Below are 18,703 nucleotides of genomic sequence, written 5' to 3' on the forward strand. Positions count from 1 at the left end.
AAAATAAGTGTGATGGGAAGCTCTGACACCCCAAATTCCAAATTTAAGTAAACTCCACAGTTGCTTTCCTAGTATATAAGCTACTGACCATTGACTAGAGACCCTCCACAGGAACAGAATCATTTAATAGAATTACAGACTGGTTTGGGTGGGAAGGGATTTTACAGATAATGCAGTTCCAATCCCCTGCCATGGGCAGGGACACCTTCCTTAGCCCAATTTCCTTCAAGCCCCATCCAGCCTGGCCATGAGCACTTGCAGGAATGGGGCAGCTGCAGCTTCTCTGAGCAAGCTTCGTAATTAATTTGCACAAATCAGTTCCCATTTTCTCCTGGTTTTATTCTCAGTTCCTCCTCTTTCTCAAACACAGCTTTACAAGAGGGTTTGACATTTTTCAGGCTCTTACATTTATGCTGTACAAACCAAAACAGCTTCCTTGCCCCCCATAACACATTCCAACCTGAATTCCAACCTGACACTGCAAGCCAGTGGGGGAAGCACTGTAAGAGATTGTGACTGAGCTGAGCATATTCACCCCTCACCACAATTCTTCTCTGGGCAGCAGCTGACAGAGATTGCTGCAAACAGCTGAGCTGAGCACAGCAGTGTTTACCCAGGGTCTCCCACCCCACAGACCTCCACTCCTCAGAAGCCCAAGCTGTTCAGCAAAGACCTAACTTGACCCAGTCTGGCAGCCAGCATTTCACAACCACTTTATGTCAGCAGTTTCAAGTACATAATAACCATGTTTTGTTCACTGCAACTTTCTCACTGTGAACGGCAAAATATCATTATCACCTGCAGGTTGAAGCCTGCCCTCTACCCCATTTAATAGGGAGCTGATTATGCTATTCCCCCCGCTTTTCCCCTTCTAATAATGATGGGCTGTTGGCAGATGGCACAGGGATTGTGTGGGAAGGCAGAGCAGGCTGTGGGGCCACTGCCCATGGCAGCTCCTGCTTTGTGGGGTGCTCCTGGGGACCCCAAATCCCTGGCTGCATCCTGCTCCCAGACAGCACCTAATGAGGCATGCCTGCCTCGGAGGTTAAACAGGAATGGCTGTGAAAACAGTCCCTGCCAGTCCCCTGGCAGGAAAGCAGAGCTTAGCAGAAAAGTTGCACAGCCAGCAGCTCCAAAGAGAGCCGCCCTCACAGCCCACCCGGCTGGGCAGCAAAGCTGGGCTTAACCCCAGGGACCCACCCAGAGCTTCGTGGGCAAGGTCCCCTCTGGGGAGAGCTCCCTCAGGAGAGCTGGGGCAGCTCAGCTGTGGTAACAGCATTAGCACCCGAGGATTTGCCCTGTGAGGTGCCAGTGCTGTGAGCTGGCAAAGCAGCAGGCCCAGCCTGTCCCTGTCAGCCTGTGAGAAACACCCCTGAGCTCCTGTGACATCCACACTCAGTGCCACACAGAGCCAGACTCCAGCCCTGCTGGCCTAAGGCACTGCTGGGGAGGCTCAGCCACAGGCTGAACACTCTGCAGAGCTGCCACCTAATCCTGCTGCCATCTAATGCCCTGGCAGAGCTGCCACCAATGCCCTGGCAGCAGCAGGGCTGGTTCACAGGCCTAACCTGGCATGGCATAATGGGCAGAGACAAGACACTGCTTGTCCCAAGAAGGATGCCAGGTCTGAGGCAGTGGCAAGGAAGCTTCCTCCCTAGGAGAAAGGATCTCATCCAGCTCAGCCATTTCCCCATTACTGACTGGGAGAGAATGCCCAGGGAGACACAGCAAGGAAAAAGTGACCGTTCTTGCCAGCCATGGGCAATGCCAAATGGAACTCCTCCAACCAGCTGACAGAGATTGCTGCAAACAGCTGGGGACAGAGGGGACATCAGGTATGTGCCACATGGCCCCCAGCCAGCACATCATGCTCAAGGCACCCCATCAGCTCCATCTTTCCTGGACCTGCACTGCCAAGGGCATGGATGCCCAGCAGAAGCATTCTTGTACTGCAGCCATGCACCCAGACATGAGGCAGGCACAGGCTGAGTGCTGGGAGGCTGCACCATGCACAACCACAGCAGCAGCATCCAACAGGACAGGAGTGGCCATGTGTGCCCTGAGGGCCTGGTGCTGTGCAGGGCTGGGGTGGCACTGGCTCTGCACACAGGGCTGCTGCAGAGGGAGACACCCAGGATCTCTGTTTGAGCGTGCAGGGGAGGATGAGCTGATTTGGACACTGCCCACTGAGACAGCCCTGCTGTCTGCCACAAACCTGGTTGATGTGTTTCAGCTTGTCAATAATCTGGCTGATCACTGGCTCCAGACCTTTCACCTTCACCTCATGGTTGCCAGCCTGGGCTTTTGCTCCATTCCTTGTGATCTGGGGACTGTACCTGTGGGAATGAGAACACAGAAGACCACGATGTGATGGGCAAATAGAGAGGAGATCTTTAAAGTTCAGTACAAACTAAGAAATCCCAAGACAGGCACCAGCCCCTTCCAAAACAGAGAGCACAAGACAGTTAATAATGACAAAGAAAGGACAGAAGATTCTCATAAACATTTTTGCTCTGACTTTGCAAGATGATGTAGTTGTATCACTTGAGGACAATGAAGTCCTTTCCAGTCCATTAGTAACCAAGGAAGATGTTAAACAGTATACAATAGAGATAAATATTTTCACATAACTTGCACCCAAGAGTCCTAAAAAAGCTGGCTCAGAAATTCTGGCTTGCTCATGTTTGTTTAAAATAAATCTTGGCAGACCACAGAGACTCCAGTACAAGAGCAGTAGTGTTGTGCCCACAGCCAAAAAAATGAGTGGGATGACCCAGTTAACTGCAAGCTGATTAGCATAACATCAACCCCCTTGCAAAATAATGACTATCACTGATGTGTGATTTCAGTAATAAAGAATTAAAGCATCAGAATATAATTAATGCTGTCAACATTGCTAATGGAAAATAGGTGTTGTCAAACAATCCTGATTTCGGTCTTTGATGAGATCCAGCCTTAGGGATCAAAGTAACTGCTCAGACAGAACGTACCCTCACTTTGGTGCAGTGCTGGGCTCTGCACCACAGGCTATCCTGATTTACACAGGTACCAGCAAAGCCCCCACAGGCCAGATTAAACTGCCAGGGCAGCTCTGCAGAGGAGAGCAGCCAAGCTGCACTCAGCTTTTTCATCAGCACTTAGGAAAGAAATATGCATTCACTTGCTGCAAGATTTATGGAATGACAAAGTTTACCAGAGTGATTAAAGGGATGGGATGAGGGACAGAACTGCTGCACACTTGTCTTTGGAATTACACATCCCTGCACTCAGGACCTGGGTAACAGCTGATGATGCTCCAGCACAAGACAAGCACTAAACTCAAACTCAGGTTTGGGCCAGAGCCACTGGCTGCCCCCACGGCCTGCAGGCAGCCCCAGCAGGGGCACAGAGCACACCAGGGCCTTCTGGAGCTCTGCTGCCATTCATCAGAGCCCAGAGATGGGCTGTGCTGCTCTGCAGGCACTGAACAACTCCTCATCTCCCAGAGCTGGAGCCAGCACAGGCACTACCAAACCCAGGCACAGCCTCCAAAGTGAGATCACTGAGATAACACCAGCACCACTCTGCTTCACTGTGCATCTGCTTTTCCAGTGCCATGGGTAAACACCATGGATTTTCCTTCCTGCATTTATCTCTTACCCATCCTGTTTTCACCCAGCTCCCAGCACCAGCCCCAGTGGCTGCCTCCCTGTCTGTCAGCTCCCTGCTCCCCTGCCCAGCTCATCTTCCATCCTCAGCTGCCAGGCAAGCTCAGGCAATCACAGCCAGCCCATTTCAGAAGGGTTTGGGGAGAAAGTGGGACTTTAGCAGGCTTTTAAAGGAGGGGAGGGAGACAGGAGGGATGGTGGGGCCAGCTCAGGGAGGATGCTTTGCTAGGGTGGAAAGCAAGAGGCATGAGGACATTTGACCACAAGAGCTATCAGGGCACACTGAGGGGCTTGGGGAAACTCAGGGGCTTGGATTAAACTCTGCTTAAACTCTAGAGGATGAGATCTACTCAGACATGTGGGGATGCAAAGGCAACCCCAGATCTATACTGGTGCAGCAGCAATCTGCCCTGACCTGAAATACATCATTTAATTACAGAACTGAGGCAGATTTCCACTGCAAGGCCATCTCAGAGCAGGAGTTCCATGTACAGGAGCTCTCTGCACCTCCAGCTGGTCCCCAACACAAGGCATTCCCCACATGCATCCCCATTAATGGCTGGCAGCCCTGCCAGATGTGGCACTGAAGAGATGACACAGGAGCAAGGACAGGAGAAGGGAGGTGTTTGTGCCTACAGCACAGGAGCACACACCTGGGTATATATATATATATTCCTTTTCCAGGCAATAGCAGCATTTCCAGGTACAGGCATCACAGATTCCTCAGCCTGGCTCTCCCAAGCCCCAGCTGCATGCAGAGCCATCCCACCCTGCACTTCAGCACCAGCACAGCTCCAGCTCTGACCCCACACCCTGTCCCTGGGGCTCAGGACTCAACATTTTGCAAAAAACATTTTTTTAAAAAGTTACCTTATCCTGGGAAGCACAAAACACAGCTATACCTGAGAAGCACAGGCTCCCAGGGCAGAAAAGCCCTCTCAGTGCAGCTGGAGGGTGGGTGCAGGGTCAGTGATGGGGAGAAGGGGCCAGGCTGGGGCCAGGCTGCAGCTGCCCCTGTGGCACAGCCCTGCAGGCTCCAGCACCATCTCGTGGGAAGAGGCTGCAGGCACAGACCTGCCCGGCGCTGCTGGAACTCTTTCTGCATGGGGATGGAGCACTGAGCCATTAACCCTGCTGCTCCTTTGTCACACGGCCACTCAATGCCACCGTGCCGGACTGGCAAACACATCTGGAGAGTGGGTGGAAACATCCACAGCACGCCTGAGTGTAAAGATGACAAAGAAATTCCTGTCTTTTATGTCACTGAAAATTTAATTCAAAACACTCAGAAGTGCATTGCTGAAAGGTCTCCTGTGGTTTCAGAGATTTAATCAGGAAACTTACACAGGTTTTAGCAAGAGCAGAACCAAACCCACTTGGTGCATCCCAAAATTAATACAATCTCTCTCCTAAACAGTTTTATCCAAACAAACACAATAGCTTGGGTTTGAGTGGGCGAAATCCCTTCTGAAATCCACACAGCAGCTGCCAGAGAGGATTTCTGTAACCTACACAAAGTAGTACAGGAGGGAGGAGCACAGTACTACAGCAATACTACACTGTAACTCCATGTCCAGAGACTGAAACTGCTCTGCATAAGGTTCTGCTGGGGTTGTGAGGACCTCAGATCAGCCTTCCCAGGGGAAAAAGTCTGCTAGAGAAGGAAGCAAACCTGAAAGCATTAGCAGAGGGAATTCTCCCTAAAACAGTGATGTTGGAGAAATGGAGTGTCAGTGTCACCTCCTGGTGCTTCCCACCTGGCCAGATACAAGAGAATGTACCCAACCCAAAAAAAAACAATTTTCAACATTACACACACCATTTGGAGCAGCAAGGCAATGGGCCCAGAGCTGCACATTTTTGAGCATGAACTGCAAAAAAGGAGATGCATGGGGACCTGCTACATCCCACCAGGCAGAGCCATGGTCTGTGTGACTGGGGTGCTTTGGGGGACACTTTGTCCAAGCTGAGACCTCCTGGTGTGCTCAGGCACAAGGGGACACCAGATCCCCTCAGCTGTGACACTGCCTAGCACCAGCCTGGAGCAGCCACATTCAGTGGGATGCAGCCAACCAAAGGGTTAAAAGCTTTGAAATGCAGCTTCAGTGAGTGACCTGCATTCCTGAAATGCCAGAGAAGCTGGAAAAGGCAGCTGGCACCCCTCCCTGCAGGCCAGGCCCAGCAGCCTGGCCTTAATATGGCAGAGATATGCCTTTGCAGACCCCAGCAAGCTGGGGGTCCCAGGACATCACCCTCACAGGCTCCTCTGCATCCCCCCCAAGCTGGAGGGTTGATGGGCTCAGAGACAAAAAAGCCAAAGCACTCCCTTCTTCCCATATTCTCCAATCAGTGCAGAAAACCAGAAATCTCTGAGCCATCTCAAGCTGTTTGCAGCTCATGCCAATAAACCAGCCCCTTCTGCAGGACACTTGTGCCACTCCATGAAACCATCTGGTGCCTCTGCCATGGGGACTGATACCAGCATGGAACAGCAAATATGCACAGAGGATACAGCCCCCACCCCAGTCCCTGGGGGTCTCTGCTGAAGGGGTATCAATGTTGAAACATGAGCATGGTCTGGCTCACACTTCATAGGCAAAGCCCAAAATACTTTTCTCTTTGACGTGTCTCAACGTCAGTCAGCAGCACCTCCTTGCCTGGGCTCCCTGGGCATGGGCTCCTGCTGGGGATGTGGCATTTTCCAAACACAAATGCCACATTGTTAAATGGGCTGACAAGCAGCCCTCATTAAAAATTACTTTAAAGACAACCAGCTATGAAAACACCAATAATCTGAAGTTTTCTGTGGGGAGAGTACAACTGCAGACCCTTCCTGCTTCTTCTCATCCACCAGACATACATGCCCAAGTATGCTGTCAAATTGAGGGATTTCCCTCTCCTTTCCTCTCCACCATCCACAAAGGTCTCCTGCGAATGTTTGGCCTTTCCAGCCCAAATGCAGCTCATTCCAAGCTTTCATTTCAGAGCAAAGAAGCCAAGATGACAAATGTTATTTAAATACATGGCAATGAGTGTAAGATGTGTGTTCATCCTACTCAGCCCTGCTAGGCTTTGAGGTGAGTTACTGCAATGCCTGACAAGTGATTTAAAGAAAGTAATCCTGAAAGTCAAACATAAAGAATTACACCTTTTAGAAAAAGGAAAGGAAAGTATGTCATTCAAATAACAATTAATTCATGCCTGCCTTCCAGCTGCAAATTATTTATTCAAATGTATCTCCAGTTTAAATAGTACAGTATCCCTCCCAGGCTCTCCCTCTGCTGTGTTCACTGAATTACACCTGTCAGAGAGAGAGGGTGGGGGACAAACACAACACAGACACAACACAACACAGAGGTTTCACTGCACAGGAGTTAGTAACTGAGTTTGGGAGAGCAACATTCCCCCAGACCCCCAGAGCTGCTCTGCATTTCAAGGTGTGACTTACTACAGATCATGTGAACTGCTGACATCGAGTCCTTACCACACAGGAGGCAAAAGAAATGAAAAAGGGGAGAAAGGGAAGAAAAGTTCTGCCATCCCTGCACTCTTTTCATGAACCCAGCCCTTACCTCCAGCTGGTTTTCATGGGTCAGTAAAGGTGGTACAAGTGGTGAAGCCACTGAACATTTTACTCTCTGACCCTGCTAATTTCTGGTTTAGTGAGACAACCTCAGTGCCACATCAGCAGTGGGGGCCAAAAGATTTGAAAATCTGTTTCCAACCCATTCCTCCCGCCCTGCAGTCAGGGTGCAGCTCCTGGATGTGCCCACAAGCCTCCAAGAAGACGTGACAATTCTTTCCCTGACAGTTTCCTCTCTGCAGACAGATGGTCCAGAGACATCTGGTCAGTCCCATCCCATCCCAGACACGGCTGGTGTGGGGTGCAGGTCGCCCCCAGCTCTTCTCTTCCATATGGGCTGTGTGTCCCTTCTATCCCATGGCCATATACAGGCATCTGTTTCATGGGAGTGCAAGAAGAGGGGAGAGGTGGGTGTACGGCTCTCAGGTGCCTTCCTGGCTTTGTTTGCTGCTTGCAGAGAGTCCTGGCAGTCCCTGCAGAGCTCGAGATGCCGCAGCCAATTTACACCAGCAGCAGCTCCAAACAAGCTGCTTCAAAAGCAGCCAGGAGGATCCAACGCTCTCAGTGGGGAGTGTTCTCACCTAACTAAAAAGGAACCATTTTCTGCTGGATTTCCAAATATCAACACCTGGAAGGCTCAGAGAGCCCCTTCAGATCCTGCTGTGTCCGTTCCCTGCCCAGAGAAGTGCTGCTCCTTCCCAACTGCCCACACAAAGCTCTGCAGCAGTGAGGGTGCTGCAGAGGATGCCTGGGTCATAAACCTGAGGTCTCAGGTAATCACCTGGCTCTGGAGATGGGACCTCAGAAGGAGCAGCAAAAACTGTAATGTTCATAACAAAACAATGGGAGTTGGTAGCCTGAAGTCTCCCTCTATTCTTATTTCAGTTCAAGACAAATAGATTATGGAAAAACGGGCTAAACCTGAGACCAAGCAGCAGGATAGAGGAAGATTCATTATCTTCTTTTCTGAAATACTCCGGAGGCTATCATGGCCACTCAATAACCCACTGAATTTGCCTACTATCCCTTCATTATAGCTTATACTTGCTACAAAGCTGTGTTTTATGGGCTTGAAAAGTTACACAGCCCCCTCTTTGGGGATTGCATTGGATCAGATATTTTGCAGCACTGCCAGAAATAACCAAACCCTTCATGAACTAAAGGGTTATTGCTGGCATGGAATTTCCTTTGTTCCAATTACAGAATCTCATTTTTCTGTCTTGCTTCCAATTGTGCTTTCATTGTTTATGATTTGTATGATTAAAACAAACCACAGCACGCTGGCAACAGCAGGGAAATATGAGACTTTTAGCTTGAAGAAGAGAATCTGGCAAGGTGCTAAAAATATATTAATTTTGAATTGGTACAAAGAAAACAAGAGTTATGCTGGTGATTTAGATTAATGTACATGTTTGTCTTGAGAAATTTGGAAATGGCATATCTAACAGCAAGGCTTAATGTGCTTACAAGTTTTGCAGTGGGCAGATGTTGCTGTCAGTCTATTCAGAACAGCTTCAAAAGAATATACTCATGTAAGCAGATTACTAAACTCTGAGAATCTAGATTTAATAGGCTTTTAGTATTAAATGCTGCAAAACCCTGATACTATATATAAAGTTCAAATCACCTTTCAGATTCCAGTGCTGAGCTCCCATAGAAACTGAGGTGAGTTTGGTATCTCAACACCTCCTTGACTTAAGCTGAAGGCTTTAAATGAGCTAATTAGTCAGTCAGGACTTGGTGATAAGAATCAACCTCTGGTTTTTTCCTGCTTGGGATGGAGATAAGGATAAGAGAGGTGGGACAACATTTCACCACCTAACAGCACCAGCAGCAGGTCTGTGAGAGGATGGGGATGAAGACAGAGGAAAGGAAGAGAATCTCAGGTTTAAGCTGTTGCAAACCCACCATGCCTACATGTCTGTCTCAGGAAATGCCTGGAACTGAGCCCAGGAAAGCTGCAAAGAGGTGCACAGGGATGCACAGAGAGATCCAGCAGGTCTGGTCTCCAGCTACCACAAACACCAAGCACTGTGACCCTCAACAAGCTCTTTGCAAGTGCTGAAATGTGCCACTTGTGGTTTTTGCTATAAACCTTTGTGGTGTCCCATAAAAGCACAGTGTGTTTTTCCACACTCTGAAAAGTGTGAAAAGCAGGAATGTGTTGCCTTTTATTTTTTCTTCCCACTTTGGCTTATGCTCTTCAACCATGCAAAAGCACAGCAAAAGGCACAAGGCACTGCTCTGCATTACAGAAAAATCAACCTTTCCTGTGTGGTTACCACTGTTTGCAAGCAGTCATTTTAAGGCACCATGTTCCTAAATCCACAATAGGGATGGCAGTAAAACTACCAACCCACAGATCAAACCTTGGGAAGGAGATGAATTCTTGCCATTAGATGGTCCAATGTGGAGAAGCAAATGATCGCAAAGTAAGATTCAGTTTAAAAAAACCAAGGGATTAAAAGCAGGATAAAATATTCCAGCCTGCAGCTTTGCACTGGAGCCCCAAACTGACAGAGGCTTAAGGGCAAGGAGGAAACAGAGGATGGTTCAAGGCTCAGACTGGGAAGTGAGACCCAATGGAAATACACTGAGCACATCCAGTCCATGGGGTGGAGAGAAACTCTCATTGCCTGTGGGTAACAAAGCACTGGGATAAACAGGACAGAGTAAATACCAAGTCAAAAAACCACAGGAGGAGGACTGCAGAGTGCAGAAGGGACTGGTTCCATCAAATAACAGGACACACATTGCTGGTATTATCCAGTCCTTGGGTGTACTGGCAAAGGCTGTGATGTTGCTATTCCAGGCTTGATTTAATGTGTTATAGGAAAAGGGCTTAGAATTACTAACAGATTTTTTCATGAGAGGGCAGTCTGGAAATGGATAAATCATTAGGGCTCTAGTCTAACTTAATGAACACTCAGGTGCTACATTAGAAATGCAAGAGGCAAGTAGCCACAATTCCTACAAGAACACAATCAAATGCTGGACATGCTCATACAGATGCTCACACTGACCTTACAGACCCAACAATGGTCAAACAGCTTTATCCACTGCCCACACAGCACCAGACATGGAAACACATGGAAGCACAGAAACCAGCCAACCACTGCTCTGCCCTGGTCTCCATCTGAGCAGCAGATTCAGCAGGAGCTTTCTAGTTCATCCAGGAACCCAGGGATTGCTCATGCCCTGCTGTGCTGTCTCTCCAACAGAGACCAGGGCTGAAGTCTCTCATGAGGGCCAGGGCTTGTGACTGTGAGGCTGCTCCTGTCTGTCTACAAAGGGTCTCACCCACCCAGTCTTCCAGGTGGGGTGGCCTGAAGCAGAGCTGGACTATAACATCACCTGTCTCTGCCCTCCCTTCAATCCTGACCCCAAAGCCCTTGATAAGCTCCTCATCCATCCCCAGGTGGAACCCCAGGCACTCCAGCTGGACATAGACACCCCATCCTTGGCTCCCCTGAGCTGGTCACTGACATAAACACCCCATCCTTGGCTCCCCTGCTTGTCCTTTCACAGAGCCTGTGCCCCTCCATGCCAACACTCCAGCCACAGGAACAGGAACCATCCCTCCATGTCTCCTCCATCCTCCCTCCCGGCAGCCACCACACACGTGGGACATGCACCGGGACAGCACCCTGGAATTAATACCAGGTATTCAAACCACACCAAATTTCTTGGCAAAAAGTGGCAAGATGGAGTCTGATCAGCAACAGACACACACCAGTTCAGCAGGAGAAGAGAATTCCTCCAGTACATAACACACATTCTCAGAATAGCTCGAGTAAGAGCTGCTACACCACGAACAGATGCTTGGCTCCCTCTTGGGGAAAACACTGAAATAAAGGAACTGGCAGCTTGGGGTACTCCAGCACTGTTACCTCACATGCTCCTGATTTTCAGGAATCCTCCCAGACACTCTGAGAGAGATGCCAAGCTGAGAAATCAAAGCACATGAAGCAGCCAGTAGAGATCATTTTAACTACATCTTTCTGTTTGAAACATTCTGCAAGTGGCTCCTGGGAGAAGAGCACCCTTGACCATTATCTTAGCTCAGCTTTATTTAGCTGAAGTCTCCCTGCTCACAGCAAAAATCTCTAATATCTGTAAGAGAACTGTTTCTACTATTTCATAGGAGCTGGCAGAGGTGGTGATATCTGTGCTACAGATCAGAGGGGGCAAGGAGAGGAGTGGAAAGGCACAGTAGAGGATCTATTCCTTAACTCAGCAGCCAGGGGCTGAAATCTTGGTGCCCCATCATGCACAAAGACTTGATCCTCTCCCTGCCTTGCCCCCTGCCTGCCATGGCAGCTACAGGACGTACCATATTGTGTCCACGATGGTCCCCTGGTACTCTTAGCAGAAAGCTGAAGGCCATCTGTCACCTGAAGTCATGCTGGATCTGCAAATAGCTCTGAACTTACATTTGCAGGAGGATTTGGACTCAGCACCCTTCCACTGCCACCACCTCCCCCAGCTGTGACATCAGCAGGATCCAGACCACAGAATCCACACCAAGGCTGTGACCCCAGGGAATTGTTGTTAGCCAAGACCTCACCGCAGCTCCCCCTCTCCGGAGCTGCAGTGTTTATAGCCCTGCTTTAGAAGTTTTAATTAACAATCAGTGAGATAATACTGAAATAATCTTTTTCTTTCTAATTGAATGTCTCAGGCATGAAAACACGAGATTTTCCAGAAATAAGTACCAATAGAGGACACACTTCTCCTTAGGCAACCTAAGTACATTTTACTAAGCCTGTGATCTTAGATGTTGAGTCTTTTTTTTTTTTTTTAATAGAGTTTGATGACATTTTGGTCTATTCAGTGTTTCAGGTCAGTATTGCAAGTACAGGCTAATTACCACCTGAAGTTACGGATCAAGAAGTCATAATTAATATCTCAACATTTCACCACTTCCTGATCTTATTTCTATTTCTTCCCTTATGCAAACTACTTAATAGCAAAGGATGCTTTGCAAAGTAGACTGATTAGAGGAGATTTATGTATAATTATAAAAAAACATTTCCAAGTTCTATTTCCACATTATTTAACATTCCCAAGGGGCATTTTTTGCAAGAAAAATCTCCATTTCTATTAACACTTCCTTCCTCTTTATGGTATGAATGCTGCATTGCCTGCCCCTGTTAACCTCAATTATCACCAGTATGAAATGGTGAGTGGGGCAGGGCCAAGCAGCCACGAGCTGGACCTTGGTGGGAATGGCTCCACGCAGACAGGACAGCCAGGACTCGGTCACAGGGCAGCAGTGGCACCACCAGAGCTCAGTGGTTCTCACCTCCTCCAGCTGAGAGCCACAGCAAGGAGAAATCCAACAAGGGAGTCCTCCTTGGCCCTCCCTGGGTGGGGCAGGGGATGCCAACCACGCTGTCCTGCTATCAGGGCACTAAGCCTGGCTGGAGACATCCCCAGCCTTGCAGTGCACGGGGACAATGCCCTTGCTGCTGCTCCAGAGCAGTGTGGGGCACTCTCCCATGGGAGCAGGGTCCAACTGCTGCTGCTCTCCTGTCTCTGCCCACCCTGACCAAATCCCACCGTGGATGCAGAGTTTTCACTACGCAGAAGTTTCAGTGGAGGGCAGCACACAACCACTTGTGTCTGTGCAGAGCTCACACATCCCTGTGAGCTGCAGCACTGCTGGACTCTTGCTCTACACAAGGACCCTGAGGGAGCAAATCATGCCCTGTTCAGACTGCTCCTGTGCCTGGTTAACACAAAATGAGCAGTGTGGAGGAGAAGAAGGGCAAGGGAGATGCGATTCACCTCTCCACGACTTCTTGTCCGTTCCAGCAAAGGGTGTCATTGTGAACAGCAGAGCTGTGGCTGCAGATGTACTCTGGCAAGCTGCTGTAAAAACTGCTGTGGGACTTCAGCTTTGCAATCAGCTCCCTGGAAGAAAGGGACAGAAAAGGGTGCTAAGTTAAAAGAAGAAAAGAGGAGGTTGGTGCATTTAAACCAGTGAAGGTACCCACACATGCACAATATTAAAGCAGCTAGGTGCAAACAAACCACAAAGCATCAGTAGCTCTTTCTGTTTTTCTTTGATGTTATTGAATCAAAGGCTGAACCCATATTTCCCAGCCAAAACTGCTGATGATGGGGAGGGATGTGGGGGCAGCAGAAGCTCAGCCCAACTTTGCACCAGGCAAAAGTCAGGCACAATCTCTGCACTCCCACAGCACCCAAGGAAAGGTGCCACTGGCTCAGGCCACACATCCATGGGGTACATCTGAACAGCTAGGGCTCAGTGACCCCTCTGCTTTGCAGAAGGCAACAGAGGCCCTTAAGGAGATTTTCTGGCTGACACTGGCCAACCAGCATTGCTGCAAGGGCAGGTGGCATTTCTGGTGGCAGACCAGAGCTGACATTCTCAGCACAGACCTGCACACATGGCTAAGGCTGCATTTCATGCTGCACTATCAAAGGGACACGATTTCAAGGGATACACTGGGGTGGCCATGGGGTCACAGTCTGCATTCAAAAGAGCAGGATATACTATCAAAATGGCTCTGCTGCAGGAGCAGAGCTTGCACCAACAGAGGGGATGTGAATCAGGCTGCATCCCAACCCTTCCCAGCAACAAGGATCTCCAGCTGGTCACTTGCAGGGGTCCAGAGGGCAGAATACAGGATGACCATGGGATCCCTGATGTTTCCAGAGATGTGACAGAGACTCCGGAGTGGCATGTGACATCCCCCCAGCCTAGGTCTGATCCCTCAGGGACACTAAGCAGCTGTTACCAGGGAATAGTAGCAGATATGATTAGGTAAATAGCACCAAAAGTAAGATAACATGCATAGCAGGGACTGGAGGCAGTAAGGCTTGGCCTCACAGTCATCTTGTTTGGTTTCAGCACATTTCTCACTTTGGCAAGGGGTTTTGCTCACCTCCTTGCTCCCTGGGAGGAATGATGAGGAATTAGCACCTGGAGCAGGGAGAACTCTGGGGCATCCCCTGGGTGCTGTCCAGGGGTTATCCCTGTCCTGCCAGCTGTGGGGAGCTGCCCTGCAGCCTTGGGCACTGCGGTGTGCAGGGGGTGTACAGCTCCCTCCATCCCTCCTGGCTCGGGATGCCGTGGGGCTCCCTCTCCAGGCACAGCCCGCGACAGCCAGCTGGGGGCAGGCGACACCAGCACAAGGAAGGCTCTGGGCTGTGCTCTGCGCTGCTTTTCCCTGCCTCGGAGCCCGTTCCTGCCGCGGTGGGGCTGGCACAGCCTGCAGGGACAGCCGGGCAGCAAGGGGGTCCCTGCTCTGACCACCCACCATCCCGTGTGTCACTGCCCAGGCTAATGAACAGGTCTGTCTGATGAGCCAAAGGCCCTCTGAAGGGTGGGAATTCAGCCCACAGCCCCTGCACAATCCAAGGGATGCTTCAGGCAGTCACCTCCTGCGGGAACCACCTCCTACATCCATCTCCCTGCAGGGGAGGTCTAACCAACACCACTTGGAAAGACAAAATGAGGTGAGACCTGGATCATCAGCTGGCAAACCCCAGGCAGAAGCCTCACTGCCCTTGGCACTGAGCTCTCACATCCCAGGCACTGCCTTGTGCCACAAAGCCCAGCAGAGCTGGGAGAGCAGCAGAAGGAAATGTTCCTGGGGAACAGAGCTCCTGCAGGGCAGGGAGGAACCCTCCATATCTGCAGCTATGAACCCATGTCATTCATCTCAGCAGATTTCATGAGTCTTCAGAGTCTTCAAAGGACATCTCTGTCAGAGCCTGGGCTGTGTAACCTCGACGTGTTGAGACAAGGGAGGAATGCAAGCCCTGGTGCTGTATCTCATGGGAACAGTGTCAAGAATGTGGCCCTGTTAGTCTTCAGAGAGAAATCCACCCAAATTAGTCTATTGCCAGCTTCAAAAATTGCCCAGCTTGCTTGTTTCACTTCCACAGAGATTTTTCTTTTATTCAAGACAGAAGTAAAGGCACTGTGTATCCCTGGGTGTGTTTTCAGATCCAGAGGGGAAATGCTGCTCCCTGACACATCACTGTGAGCCCACTTAATTACAGCTTTTACTTACACAGGGAAGGAAGCACAAGGTGCAGTGCCAGGAGTGGAGGCACCTGCTTCCTTTGAAAATATTCAGTAAAAGCCTGTTAACATCTCTGAACTACCATAAAACACTACACAAAAAGCGTGAAATGCATTCCTCTTACCTACACATAGTGTAACATAACAATTCAATCTGGAGTGACCATTTCTATCTGTAACTACACCTGTGAGTATTTCAGACACTGTAACAGAGCCCAAGAAACCCAGACAAGGCATTTGGTGTATTAACCTGGGTGCAGTACGTGAGAAAACCCATGTGGACACCCCATTGCACTTCAGAGCCTGTCACAGAGCAGCTCTGATGCTCAGAGCCAGATTTATGGGGAAGGGAAATAAGGAGCTTTTCCATCTGCTTCCACAGGGCCATTCCATCTGGTGGCTGCTCCTGCAGCCCATCCAGCAGGCACCACGCTCAGCCTGAGCATTCTCACCTCCTCCTGCTCGACAAGGTTTCTTCTTGCTCCACGTGAGTCACTCTCAGGACTTTCCTGTCAATGAAAAGGTCCTCTGGATAAGGAGCTGATCGAGTCTGCCTCTGCTGGGCATGGCCACACATCCTGCTGATCTGGAAACACAAACACAGCAGTGAGAGAAGTGCTGGGACTGCAGGCATCAGCTGAGATGCACACTGGCACCTGCACATGAGCTGATCCTGTCCTGTCATCCCCGTCTTGCTCAGAGCTCAGCAAGCACCTGAAAGCAAAATTCTGTCCTAAGGTTACAACCTGGCTTTTGTATAAAAGGGGAAGGAATGCAGGAAAGTTCAGGTAAAATGTTACTGAAGTGCCCCTGTGGCTATCAAAACCCCTGAGCTGCAGGTGGGACAGGCAAATCTTCCTGTGTCAAGTTAAACTTAGGCTGGCAGGAGGGGGCTTGAGGTGTTCCCTGCTCCTTCCTTCCTGAACACCACAGCATCTCTAGACTCTGCACTCTCTATTCAGACTTCTAGGAAACACCTCACCTCTGAAGGAAAATCCCTGGTTCTGCACCTTGAGGTAGCTCAGCATCTGCCCAGACTGCACTGCAGGTGCCCAGGGATGAGCCCCATACACATCACTACTAATTAAAAAACCCAGGGCCTAAAATACAGCAAGCACTGGGGCCACAGCCCAGCCATGTTGTGGGAGGCCCTGATTAACAGGGCTCTGCTAATGGCACAAATTAGCTCATTAGCATACGGACTATTTGGGAACAGCCTGCAGCATCGAGGGAAGGAATCCAAAGCGCCTCATTCAAGCTCCCTCGCATGGCCACTGTCCTGAGACTCACCCAGCAGTGCCCACTGCTGCGGTCCCTGCTGTGGGTGGATTTGCCACCATTTCCTTCTCTGGGACACTGCCAAGGCACATCTGTCCCCCTGTGCCACCACTGCCACTGTCAAAGTCTCCTTTTGATCCACCCTGTGCTGCTCTTGCAGGACTCACCCATGCTGGCCTGTGAAAGGAGTTTGGCTGATTGCTGGGACCATGAAAACACCACAGCCAACACCACCCTCACTCCCTCTGAGCCTCCTCCCACCACCCACATCAGGCTTGGGACCAGCCACCCACCCATGAAATGCCCATTCCTTGTAGCACTTCATTTATCTCCACACCACATCGAATCACGGCAATTCCAGGGAGCTGCACACCAGAGGTTAAAAGCATGCCTGCCACCCAAAGCTACAAGCATCTGATGTGCAAAGAGAGGAGATTAATTCTGTTCTATTACATCCTACATTTGGGTGGGCAAATAAATTAGTAATGTCACCTCTTTCATTATCAAGAGCAGCAGAGTTTGTTTGCTCAGGCTGCCGTACAACAAAGAGTAAAACAGAAACCTCCTGGGAGCTGGGCTCTGCAGTTTCTGTTCTCATCATGGTGGGAAGAGATGCTAACACCAGTCCCTCTGCACCTGCAGTTTCCTCTGCCAAAGCAGTTGCTCCTGCAGCTGCCAGGGGAGCAGTTTCTGCAGCATCTTACCTGGATTTTCCTCCTTTGCCCTCCCTTGGCTGTACCTCCTCTCTGCCTTGCCAAAACCAAGTTTTGCATAAGAAGGTATCAGCCCTACTGCCCTTCCTAAATCACTTGGCAGGCTTCATAAACAGAAGGAGGAAGGGATTCAGAAAATGGATCACATTTTGGGCTATTTTCTTTGCCTTTTGGGCTTTCTGTTAGCACTCATAACGTTTACAGGTAGTCCCCTGATGCAAGCAGAATAGGAGGAAATCACAGGACAGCAGGAGAGCTGGAGAAGGGCATTTGGGATCTGAGACCCCCCCCACTGTGGAATGGGCCTGGATGTCCCCATGCCCTCTCCATACTGGCTGGTGCCACTGTCCCTGCAAAGGGCAGAGCAGCAGGACAGTGTCAGGATGCTCAGGGGTCTCTGTGAGCTTTTCCTCTGCCCAAGGCAGAAATGAGACCTGTCATGAAACCTTCTCCAGGGAAACACAAGATACACAAAAGCTCCAGGACAGGGGGTACAGAGGAAGCAGTGCCACAAAGCAGCATCACTGCACCCAGGCTCTGAATGGACACATAAAGTGGAGAAGTGGGAAAAGGTTGGACACTTGAAGCTGTTGTTTGTGATGACTCCCTTTGATTCTCCCCAGCTCTGTGAAAATCCCAATCCCTTTCCAAAGCCCAGTTTTCAGCTGGCAAAACCTATCAAACCCTGAGAGAAGAGCAAGTCCAGAATCAAGGCTTTTTCCCAAGGATGCAGAGAGGCACTGAATGGGAGGGGAGGGTCAGAGTGACAGTGTGAACAATGGCAGCACCCGAGAGCCTTCAAACAGCAGAGGGACCCAGCAAGGTGGGGATGGGGGACCCAGCAAAGTGGGGATGCTTCATCTGCCACCAGCACTGCAGGGAGCTCAGCCCCTCTGCTCCCAAGTCCTGCTCAGGAGCTGCAGCTCAGCTGCATCCTCACAACACCTGGGTACCAAAGCTCCAAGATTCATTGAACGAATAAGGCTGGAAAAGAATTCTACAATCACCCAGTTCAATGGTTGATCATGAAGCCAAATCACTGATCACCCAGTCCAGCCATCCCTCCTGTGTGGGATGAAACCACAAACAACATTGTGTTAGCTGTTACACAGGACAACAGATGAAATCTTTACAGATACAATGATGCACTGCTCAAACTTTCCACCAAGTTTTTACTTATTTATTTATTCAAGCACTAACTAACCTTCTCAGGAAAAAAGCCCAACCCTGCAGCCCATCTTGTGAAGTCACAGTGAAATGGTTGTCACTCCTTAGTCAAACAAAAACCCAGCTGAAATTTGAACTTTAAAATAAAGTGAGTGAAAGTAGAAGTAACAGATTGCCTGCTCATTTGCAGGGGCAGCACCGTGTGTGCTTTTTGGGGGAGGGAAGGATTTCACAAACCATCTGCCAGAGTCTGCTG

At 49.8% G+C, this 18,703-nt stretch overlaps 1 protein-coding gene across 1 annotated transcript in view; it reads right to left on the reverse strand.

The window, feature by feature from the left end:
* GPC3 (glypican 3) overlaps positions 1-18,703 on the reverse strand; it is a 139,079-nt gene that overhangs the window by 38,809 nt on the left and 81,567 nt on the right. The window contains exons 4-6 of the mRNA XM_054289935.1: positions 15,742-15,875; positions 13,021-13,146; positions 2,216-2,336 (exon numbers count right to left, since the gene is read on the reverse strand). Coding sequence (XP_054145910.1) covers positions 2,216-2,336; positions 13,021-13,146; positions 15,742-15,875 — 381 coding nt within the window. The remainder of the gene's footprint in view (positions 1-2,215; positions 2,337-13,020; positions 13,147-15,741; positions 15,876-18,703) is intronic.

The sequence above is a fragment of the Melozone crissalis genome, unplaced genomic scaffold (genome assembly GCF_028551555.1).
Source record: "Melozone crissalis strain CALT ecotype California unplaced genomic scaffold, PUWL_Pcris_2 ptg000068l_1, whole genome shotgun sequence".
In the NCBI taxonomy this organism is placed as follows: domain Eukaryota; kingdom Metazoa; phylum Chordata; class Aves; order Passeriformes; family Passerellidae; genus Melozone; species Melozone crissalis.